Raw genomic sequence first — 12,362 nt, 5'->3', positions numbered from 1 at the left:
GAGTCAATAGAAGTTAAAAACATTCTCAAAATTCCATTTTAAAATACTATCTAAAACAAATTTTCCATAAATAAACATCGGCCAAATTGGCTTGACTTTTTGAACTTTGAATAACCATTTCATAATTAGTGTGTGAGAAGCCTTAAAAATCATACAATTAACGAAGTGAGGCTTATCTCAGTTTAATTGAAATCATGGTTATAAATAAGTAACCTTCAGAGCTTTAATAACCTTGGGTGTCCACCATCGAAACATTCAGCATTCGGTGGTGGACGCGCACAGGCTGTCCTTCGTAATTATAATATTCGTAATAAAGAAAAAAAACGTACCAATTCTCAAAAGGCCGGCAACGCACTCGCGATTACTTTTTCCTACATTATCCTTGATGAATAAGGCTATAGTATATTTAACAATTATAATCCCTATATGCGCTGCGCAAACTATTGACAGTAGAGCAAAGTGATAGTTTTATATGTATCGACATCTGCGATACCATAACTTATATATTTAATAAAATATATATCCAGCCAAGCCTGAGCGCTAGTTACATATAACATTAGATTTATGGTAGACATTAGTGGAACTGGTTTATATACCTAATGCGAAAATGCTTTTTTTGCAAATGAAGTAATGTAATATTATTAAAATGTATACCTAAATATTTATTAAAGTCTCAGCAAAGAATTAAGTAAATATATTCTATTCGAAAGGGGCCACCTTTGGCCTTTATCTGTTTGACCACGAATCTTTGGATTTAGACACTGTTTCCAAGGGAAATCTCGCCAGTGATTGCTACAAATATTTTTTTAAAGACTCAGTGTCGCCGTGTCGTTTAGAACTGACCATCATTTGAAGTCTAAAGGGTTAAGGCCAGTCTTCAGCTCCTATAAAGTTCGTGCCTTGTGACCAGGTGCAGAAGTAAGGAAGTCCACGGTATATTTTAAAAACTGTATCGCTGAGAGGTTTAACAACATGATACAGAACTATCTTGATGCACTTTGAATGTAGTTTTCACTGCCTTTTCACAAAAATGCAGTTTTGTGACTCCTTGATAAGACACGCTCTACCAAACCATCACTGACGCATTATGATGACCACATTGTGTCTTTCCAACCACTTGAGCAGCTTCTTTAGAACTGTGAGCGTACACTTTATTATTTTGCTTATTGTAATGTTCTTCAATCGGGAACATTATTTCGTCGGTCTTCATTTCTCACGATATGATTTTTTTCCTAATGGAGTTTTGTATCTGTTGATAGTACGATATACGAACATACGGCTGATACCAAGCTTTTGAAGCACTTTGTGCAAGGCGATCACTGCAATCCTGATCCTAACACCCATATTGAAATTTGACAATGAACTCGATAAAATATGTGAAATGGCGCAAAATCGAAAGAAGTTCTTAAAATAATATACGTGTTCCAAATTCAAAATAATTAAAATGTTTAAAAAAGTTTTTATGTAACAGTCTTTATGGCCAGGCTAGTTATACTAATTAAATGTGTGTCTGTGCATTTAATATGTTCATAGTTTTTCTCACTTTATATTGTATGTGAACATATTATTTCGGAGTTATCATAAAGCTTTTTAGCATTGTGGGCGTAAGTAAGCAAGCAATTCTTGCAGTTAAATATAATTAAGCTGGTAATATTAAAATTATTATGACATTAGACATGATTTTATCCAAATCGGTGAAGTTTTTCGAAGAAGGCACAACCTTATTAAACTAGGATTTGGGACAACATACGTCAAATTTAATTAGTTTTTGACAGGCGGAATGCTGTCAAAAGCTGTCAGTTTCGAAGCGCTTGTCTTCGTATCACTTAGATCAAAAGTCCCCGAATAATTTAAAAGTAAAATGAAAAGTGCAACTACGTGGGCACAAATCTCATGAGACCTTATGTTTCTCGCATACTTTGGCACGAATACATTTTAATATTTTAACCAAATTTAAACATCTAAAATTAATGCATATTTCGTCCCTTGCCAAGTTGCCAACTGAGCTGTTTCGGCGTCGGTTTTCTCCTGACATTCAACTTATAAAGGTATTTTTTAAATTTTCATTATAATACAATTAATAGAAATAAATAAATCAATCGCGATAACCTTTTTAGATCTGGGCCTCAGATTTCTGTATCTGTTTGCATTATCATTTGTCAATCTAATAGACAAGTAGGTGATCAGCTTTCTGTGCCTGACGCACGCCGTCGACATTTTGGGTCTAAGGCAAGCCGGTTTCCTCATGATGTTTTCCTTCACCGTTCGAGCTAATGTTAAATGCGCACATAGAAAATCTATAGGTGCCGGGAATCGAACCTATAACCTCAGGAATGAGCGTCGCACGCTGAAACCACTAGGCCAAAACTACTCATATAATACAATTAAAGGCAACAAATTCACGATGATGTTATCTTACTGTGGTCCACTATGTACCAAGGTTAACAGAGTAGAAGCGCGTGGTCGTATGAAAGCCGGCATTTAAAAAAAAATGTAATTCTTTGTAAAAAAATTAAAAAAAATTGTAATTCTTTGTAAAAAAATTAAAAAATTGTAATTCTTTGTAAAAAAAATTAAAAAAAATTGTAATTCGTTGTAAAAAAAATTCAATTCTTTGTAAAAAAAATTAAAAAAATTGTAATTCTTTGTAAAAAAATTGTAATTCTTTGTAAAAAAATTAATAAAAAATTGTAATTCTTTGTAAAAAAATAAAAAATTGTAATTCTTTGTAAAAAAATTAAAGAAAATTGTAATTCTTTGTAAAACTTGAACATTACACAACAATCTAAATTATGAGACCTTGGTGTATCACGTGTCACGTGTGGTGTATAACACACCTTGGATTAGAGATGCTGTGGTTGCTGTTTCACAATCACAAACGGTCATCCGTCGTCATCTCCCTGCGCCTGATGACGCGACCTTCCAGGCGTGTATACTGTTTAGCTGTGTTCATGTACAGTCTTAATATAGTTAAGCCACGAGTTGAAGATTTTCCATAACATTTATTGCAATCAGACTACGAGAAACATTCAATGAAAAAAAAATATAAATTATTTATTTATTATTAATTTACAAATACCTTCCGTGGGTGACTCATTGCAGTGTCATGTGATTGTAGTTACTAATGGGAAGTTTATATATTTGCATATTACCTGTTAATTTTTTAACGGCAAGCTCTACCCCTGGTTCAAGACGTGGCGTAGGTGAAAGTAAACATTGAAGGTTCTATTAACATTGACTATCATCTACCAAACCAGGTAGAGTGGTCGAGCATGGCTCTCCGCCTCAAATGCAAATAATAAAGATATATGAACTTTAAAACATATTTTTTCAATTCGTTAAGAGATTTATAATATAAGTACAGTAATTTTCCCCCCTGCAACGCGTTATCCGTCGCACATATAACGTGGTTATTCTCAATTTATCTTTTTGTAGTGTGAAATTTAGAATGATGTATCAAGTCCGTCATTAGTTTTGCGTACCTTTGCATCTGTTTCAACTGTGTTGTTTGAAAATTAAATTAAATAACTTTAATAAATTCGTTTATAAAAACGGTTACGAGAATACTCCTACAACGCGGTCTGATAGGGGGCATAACTGTACAGCTGTTTTAACTTAAGGTAAAGATTGTTATGAAAAAGTGGATCAAATGTTAAATGAATCGGACGGTGACTGATCGGAGACTGAACTTAATAATTATATATTGTAATTTTAAAATGCAATTCTGGGATACTATTTTTTTTAACTTCTTCGTACACTTCGATTATTTTCGTCAATGTATTTTCATGCCATTTGTGGATGTAATATTGATACATATTTAATTTAATATAATTCTATTACATGTATATAATGGCAATCAATTATATTGTATTTTTTTTTCTATTTGATATGCATTTGAAGTCGGGTTCATTTTAAAATGTTTGAAAATTAAAAATCATTTCAGGTAACACGTATAAACAAAGAAATACATATTAAATGCTTCTAATTTTACATTTACTGCCAGTTCTCAAATCAAGGGCGCAGAACGGAAAAGAAGAACTGGCAATAAACTCTCCGGGACCTCTTTTTAATCCCCGTGTATCAAATGACATCTTAAATAATTAAAAATAAAAAAATCTAAATAAAAAACAATGATTTGTCCTCTATCAATAGACAATTATTGTTTGCCAATATTAAATTTTTAAAATAGATCTCATTACAAAGCAATAAAGAGGTTATCTACGTGATTTGAATAAAATACCAATGCACAAAAACTTTGCAAACACTTGCAAGCGTTTGTACGCGCCAGTATTATAAAACGCGGATTATAGATACAGTGTTACCATGGTTACGAGGTTACTCATATAATGTGTGAATTTATGTCTGTTTTTCCTTTAATCGTAGAAACGTGACGATGTCTTGCTCGGAAAAATTTAATTATAATCCTCGTCTTAATTTAGAATACATAAAAAATATTTAAAAAAATTATTAGGTTGCCAAAATATATATTTTATCAATACTTTTAATAGACAATTGTTAATTTATAGTCTATTAAACGCCACCCCGTATAATAGTTTACTCTGATATTACTGATTGACTGTTTGTTTGCATTGGAAAAGGTTACTTACACTACTGGACTGATTTAAATAAACTCTTTGAAGCTAGGTGTTAACTGGCTTTAAATTTAAAACATAATCTTATAACTAACATAAAAGCCTAGATTAACAAAAATGTGTGTAATGTGCGTGTACTAGTGTACACACGTAAGAAGTGAAACTTATTTTTGACCTTATTTTTCGAAAAATGATCTACTATATACAACTTTACAGAAATTGGTTAAATAAAGTTTAATAAAAGGCTTTTATTATCATAGACACGAATACAATTATTTCATTTTAACTTATTACTACTAAGATTATTACAGAATTCCATTCATTATAATAGAATTGTTATTATATATTTTTGTTATAAATGTCTTCGAATCAACCGTTGTATTGACAAGAAAAAGATGGCGCGTAACGGAATAATGTGACAAGAAGTTTCTGCTACATATACATATTATAAAACAAAACACTTAGACAATATACAAAGCAATACAGATTACAAAAATTAAATTAAATGAAACCCTAAAGAAACTCCAATTAATACTTATTATTTAAAAAAAAAACTAAATTGTAATTGCTAAACTAAGTCATGGCCTCAAATATTTTCTTTAAAAATATAATTTTCATAATTAGAGTCATAGTTAAGCAAAGCCCGAACATTTGCGAATTACGTAGATAATTATTTACCAGTTAAGTAAAGATGATGTACGTAAATATAGGTAGGAATAATAATAAATAAGCCTCATGTAGTCTTTAAACCCTCCTTCATCAGGCTTCATCATTCTCTATCTTAATTGATTACATTTTTCTTGTACTCCACCGACTTCTCTCACTTCGTCAGTCCACCGTACAAGTGGTGCCCTCTCTTTCTCTTCTGTGCTGGGCCTTTCCACTGTCTTAGCCTGTCTTTGTTCCAGGTTATAGAATATATTATATAACAAATATCCAGGCACAGACAATATCTCATACAAGTGATATAATTTTATAATATACGTTTCACAACGATCCCGAGCGATTAACATAGAAAAACTTTGCGAAACGAGTCTAGATATTAAATATTCATATACAAAACATTCTATTATGACGCTTAAATCTAGTTTTAGGTCAATTTGATGTTTGATAGACCTATGTAATGTTGACGTTCTTTGTAACGGTCAAGAAAAGATTTTGCAATTTTATATGTGTTTGTTAACTCGTACGCTAAAAGATTTTTACGTACGTAAAACGTACGTAAAAAAACCGCCCTTGGAATTTTTTAACCCCTTCAATCTATAAGAGAGTATAACACAGATTGTTGTAGAGAAAGACTGACTAACCCGACCGAAGGCTCCAGTGGCTAAGGTCAAAACAACTGTGTTAGCCAGTTTCAGGGTAAAATGTTGTTGCAACTACAATCACAAAACGTAGTTTGTAAGTTTCGCTACAACTCTTTAAACAGCGGCTGAAAAGTACCTTCGTCTCACTTAAAGTCACCAGTATTGTTCTTTCTATCGAACACAGGGCAACGAGTTGGTTGCTTATCAGGTGTTAAGTGATACCGAGTAGCGGTCACCGATAATAAGTGTCAGAAGGCTTGCTGTGGCGCTGAAGCTTTTAGACGATTATTTTAATGATCCTAATCCTTGGGATTGATTGATGAAACAATTTGTATGGCTCAAAACTTAGCGATTAAAAATATTGGCGGAATGTTTCTTGCCATTTCGTCTTGCCCGCTCTACGCCCTTGACTTGCGAACTGGTAGTAAATGTAAAATAACAATTAATTTAACTTCTTTTTGATGTTCATAAGTGTACTTATTTTCCTATATGAATAAAGTTAACGATTAAAGTGTGGCGGAGAGTTTCTTGTCCGCTCTATGCCCTTGACTTGCGAACTGGTAGTAAATATAAATTTAGAAACTTATATCAATAAAGTTATTTTGAATTTGTGTTATAATTATATTAAAAATTAAGTTCTAGTTACTTAAGTTCGTGAAAACATGTTTTATTATAAAACAGCGTAGCTTCTTACAGGTCTTTGACTAGGGATGTCTCAATCTGAACTCTACTATGTATTATATCTTAAAAAGTCTAACATAAAATACATTACATCTATAGACTAGTCTAGTCGTCCTAGAGTTGTGAATTTTTGTGAAGAGCGAGGTGAACGAGATTAATACCAAGTTATACTCATTACGAAACCTTGAAATACTTTGCAATTGTATAATTATTATATTACAAATATGACAGGTTAACGACGTAATTTGAACGTTAGTAGTTAACAATAAAATGCCACAAACACTTTGGGACTGGGAGGTGAGCAGGAAAGTGGACTAACAGCTAACATAGCTGACAGAGAAATTTTATATTTATGTATATAATTTTATATACTGTAAATGATTATATAAAAATCATTTAAAGTACACAAGTATACGATATTTACATAGTAATACTAATAATAACAGAAAATTTTCATAAACAAAAAATAATAAAAGTTTTATAAGTCTTGTGCTTGTGGCAGTGAACCTCTATTCGTTGAAGAAAGCACAACACAAATTTTGTTAATGAAGTTTTTTTTGCCATTCGGCGACTGTCTTGTACATAACTATTATCTATATTTATAAAAATGTTATTTATATATAGTCATATCGTTATGCGAACGCTGTATTTTATATGTGGACAATATGTTTCCTAAACGCACAATCAGATATAACTGACAGGCTGATAGCCATGGGTTTCCCAGCGGAGAAGTTGGAGGGCGTGTACCGGAATCACATTGATGAGGTGTACAGGTTTCTGGAGCAGATGCACAAGGACCACTACAAGATATATAACCTCTGCAGCGAGAGGAAGTACGACTCTACGAAGTTTCATGATAGGGTAAGTCGTTTTTATTAATCTGTGGCTTGTGATTTGACAGTGGTTCTCTGTTCGCCATTTTGACCAGCTAAATCGGGAGACATATGATTTCACGTTAATAGGTGTAAAAATGCTGTAATCATAATTGATGTAACTTATCGAAGATTTCTTTATTTGTATCATCACGCCTTTTTCCCGAAGGGGTGGGACCACGGATCTCCACTTGCTTACTGATATACATCTCTTGCTTCATCCACTTTCGTGACATTCACCACGCATGCTTGTTAGTTGTGGTTACTTTTAACTTGTCCTAATGTACGAAAAGGTGTGTATATCCTACTTGTAAACTGTTCGTTCATCCGTTACCATTGAAGATTTACTAAGAATTTTTATTATTACTAAGCAAGAGATGCTCTAAGAAAATCACCCATTTGTATAGTGTTCATAAGTCATTGGAGCCTGACTTCCGTATGTAAACAATGTATTAGATTTTTACATACGTGTGTAGTCCGCTAAGTTTAGATATTTTTATATAGAACACTAGCTGCCCCCGCGAACTTCGTTTCTCCTTAATGTGGTTTTATTTAGCCTTAATACCGTGACACGAAAGAATAATTTCACTGTATTATCGTCACTATAATTTGAATTTGATTTACACTTCGGTCTAAGTAACACGTGGTTGGCTATGCTAACACCAAAAATTAAAAAAGTAGAAATAATTGAACTTTAGCCTCAATTACACGTGGTAATCATGATATTGAATTGTAGCTTATATGACACGTTTGTCGGTTTAACATAGCAGTGCCATCTATTGATTACTTACTCAATCCAGTCGAAAAGTATCGACGTCTGTTAGAATCTTTTGGAGTTAACAGATAATTGTGACTGTCAATTAATTAAAGACAAATAATTTGCAATAAAATAAAATTGCTACTATAATTAAAGATCTAAGCTATGCTATCTCTAAAGTGGACCAGACTGCTCACGGTGTGCCAATTTAATTTAAAATCGGTTAAGTAGTTTATGAGTCCATCGCGGACAAACATCGATTTTCCGCGAAAAGAGATATATATATATATTAAGATTACGATAAGATGGGGCAGGAGGTTTAACCGCCTCCCACGGCCACTCCATAGGGCTGGCGAGTGCGTTGTAAGAATTGGTACGCTTTTTTCTTAAAAGGCCCAAAGTGGAATTGGTTCGGAAATACTTCAGAGGGCAGCTGGTTCCACATAGCGGTGGTTGTTGTAGCAAAACTGACATAACAAACGCTTAGTTTACCATTGACTTTTTTTTTTTATAAAATAGGGGGCAAACGGGCAGGAGGCTCACCTAATGTTAAGTGATACCGCCGCCCATGGACACTCTCAATGCCAGAGGGCTCGCGAGTGCGTTGCCGGCCTTTTAAGAATTTGTACGCTCTTTTCTTATACGTTATATGTTAAAATGTATATGTGGAAACACTCAGTCACGTTTGGCATATAGTGTAATAACATTCAAATATAATGGTTAAAACAATTTAAGAGAATTCGCGTACATAATAAAAATTATTAGGTATTTTCTTAATACCTACTCCTTGATGGCATAGAATATTTGTAACGTTTATTTAAATTCAAAGTGATATGTGAGTAATAAAGAGAAACCATACTACTGATTCCGAACAAACCCTATTTCCTGATATTTCAGTGTCCATATAGTTGGGAATAGTTTGGAAATAATAATTTCATTTTTTAAATTTTCATTGAGTCAGCGGTTCTACATAAACCAACCATATTACTATATGTTTATATACTCAACATTACTGTTATGTAATTAGACACTAAAATTTATGTAAAAATTTGGGTCCCAAAGATTCATTCTAGCGACATTTCCTTATAAAGTAAATTTTGTCTGGTAATTCAAATAGAACAAATACTTATGTGAATTATAAGATTTATAACTAATTTATATACTATTTTAAGGTTCTACGTAGCCATAATAATAATAATAATTTAATACTATAATGGCGTCCAAAATTTGTCTTAAAAGGAATTTTACATAGAAGTTACATAGATTGTGAGTCATATTTTTGTAGTGATAAAATACCACATATTATAATTCATTATTATGTTATCAAATTAATAATAATGTATCATGCAAATACTCATTAATATAATTATATGGTAGTCCATTCATGTTAGGGACAGTTGACAAGTATTATGTAACGAACTTTGGGTTTTTCCTCTTGTAAAACGTTACGATGCGGGGCGGGAATTAATCGTTATTGTAAATATTCGCATTTCCAGTTTACACCACATAATGGTATTCGAATGGCGATTCGAGGGCTGTCAAGAATCTCCAAAGATGTAGTGACGTAATACTTGAATGCAGCCTTAGCGGCATTTCCTTATAAAAATTCAAACTAAACGTTACAAATCGTGTCTATGACAACTCGGCATAGCAACCGAAGTGACCTTCGGTGTTAATGTTTAATTTTCCTAGATTTGTTAGAAAATTAACTAATTCACATCTATAATTGTTTCGTATAAAATTAACTGTTAATAATTATGACGAAAATACATTTCAATTAGTAATGGTCCATTTATGATTGTTTTAAAAATAGATTTTTTTAATGGAAATTCGTTTTTATAGTGTTTATATTATTGAGCAGTTTCGGCCTAATGGCTTCAGTGTGCGACCATCATCCCTGAGGTTGTGGGTTCGATCCCCGGCTGTGCACCAATGGAATTTCTTTCTATGTGCGCATTTAACATTCGCTTACGAAAACATCGCGACGAAACCGGTTTACCTTAGACTCGAAACGTGGACGGCGTGCGTCAGGCACAGAAGGCTGATCACCTACTTGCCTATTCGATTACCAAATTATCATGAATCAGATACATAAATCTGAGGCCCAGACCTAAAAAGGTTGTAACGCCACTGATTTTTTTAAAGTTTTTATACGAAGGTAGAAGTAATTTTTTTCGTTTCTATGTTTACACTTTTTATATTTATTGAAACGTTATTTATTTAATTTATATATGTTTAATACTCCTTTTTTATGTTTTAGTTGCTTTGTTTTGTACCGTTCTTTATTTCTAAGCGAACTTATGTACTATTGCACTGGCGCTCACCTTTTTTATTTTAAATTAATTCAATTTAATTTTATTTAGTTTAAATAAATAATAATAATTTACAAAACTATTATGTAATCAAAAATCAAACCAAATGCTTGTATAACTATTTGGATATATTTTGATCGATGTCGTGGACAAAAACTATTGTTATATAATATGTCGTGCGGGACGTATATTATATTAACATTGTGAGTCATATGTTAAAATGGAAGCACGAAAACAATGGAAGATAATTGTGTCGATTTGTTTTATAAAAAATGCATTCAATGTTTTACTGGTTGTCAACCGCGACTAAAATAATTAGATACTCGTATATTATGTCATGACGCATAATGCTATGTTACACTAAAATATATCATTGTCAATTCGTTAGGGAGCGTTCAACTATTACATCACGCTATGTTTGGAGACTCTTCACACCCTCATGAAACGCTGTAACGTTTTCAGTTCCCAATAGTTAAACGTTTCGTGACCACCCCCCAGTGACTCTTTATACCTAACCATTGTGTGCAAAGTACTGGAATGTCGAAAATAATATTAGCAATAAGGCGTAATTCAATTTCCGCCCCGCATCGTAACAATTTTACAAGAGGACCCAAAGTTTGTTATATAATGCTTGAAAGCTCCCTTATATAACATTCTCGTGTGACAATGTTCGTTCCCATACTCCTCCGAAACGGGTCGACCAATGCTTATGAATTTTTTTATGCATATTCAGTAAGTCTGAGACTCGGCTACTATATATCTTTCAAACCCCTGAGTGATAAGAGGTCCACTCCAAAATTACTTTTCGATTTTTTATATAAAAAAATGCATACAATCTTAATTTTCACCCATCTACTATCAACCCCTATATTTTATTTGTTAATTAAAAATATGGTTATATAGAGAAATATTCACAGAGATATCAAAAAAAAATTTTTTTTTTCGGAAAACCGAACAGTATGGGGTAGCATAGCAAAGTGAAAGCACATTAAGAAGAAAAGAAGTTCGCGTGGGCAGCTAGTATGTATATATAAAAGATGTATATACATATATTAAATATTTACTAAAGGAAAAACTAATAAAAATTATTCAATACATTTAACTAAAATACTGAATTCGTGTAAGTTGTGTGGTGGTTGGTGAGGCATATGATGCAGGTTTTGGCGCTTTGGATATTTTATATACTTTTAAACATTTTCCCGATAGCTTAAGTAGTGGTCGTTGCATGTCTGGCCTGAATATAAGCAGTGGACTTCCACATTTTATTGAGACTGTCCTTTTAAAAACTATATCTCTTTTAAAGAAGGTGTTCTGTAACTTCTGGGAAACTGACAAAACAGCGCGGTGGTTTCATTTTTCATCTGATGTTTGCAAATTTTAACAAAGGATGTTCCAATTGTTCCTTGACTATTACGAGCCTCCAATCCTAGATATTTACGTTAATTTTTTAAAAATAAAATATGTAGTAATAAGTAGCGTTGGCCTAGTGGCTTCAGCGTGCGAGTCACATCCCTGCGTTCGTAGTTCTATTCCCGGCTGTGCAACAATGGATTTTCTATGTGCGCATTTAACAATCGCTCGAACGGTGACGGAAAACATCGTGAGGAAACCGGTTTTAGACACAAAATGACGGCGTGTGTCAGGCACAGAAGGTTGATCACTTATTTGCCTATTAGATTAACAAATCATGAAACAGATATAGATTTTTTTTTTAAATAATAGAACTAATTAAAAATTTCAACAAATTACAAAGTTTGTTGGTCCCTGTGGCAAGTGTACCTTCAACGCTGGCAGCAGCAGCAGCTGGCTTTTCTCGCTGTATTGCGATAATTATTCGTCGA

General features: G+C 32.9%; 1 protein-coding gene across 3 annotated transcripts in view; it reads left to right on the top strand.

The window, feature by feature from the left end:
* Positions 1-12,362, top strand: part of LOC123713555 (phosphatidylinositol 3,4,5-trisphosphate 3-phosphatase and dual-specificity protein phosphatase PTEN) — a 59,184-nt gene that overhangs the window by 12,086 nt on the left and 34,736 nt on the right. For all 3 annotated transcript variants that reach the window (XM_045667280.1, XM_045667281.1, XM_045667277.1), the window contains exon 2: positions 7,269-7,441. In XM_045667280.1, coding sequence (XP_045523236.1) covers positions 7,269-7,441 — 173 coding nt within the window. The remainder of the gene's footprint in view (positions 1-7,268; positions 7,442-12,362) is intronic.

The sequence above is a fragment of the Pieris brassicae genome, chromosome 8, assembly GCF_905147105.1.
Source record: "Pieris brassicae chromosome 8, ilPieBrab1.1, whole genome shotgun sequence".
NCBI classification, from domain to species: domain Eukaryota; kingdom Metazoa; phylum Arthropoda; class Insecta; order Lepidoptera; family Pieridae; genus Pieris; species Pieris brassicae.
Note: the sequence above shows the minus strand (reverse complement) of the source record. Positions and strands in the feature narration are given on the sequence as shown.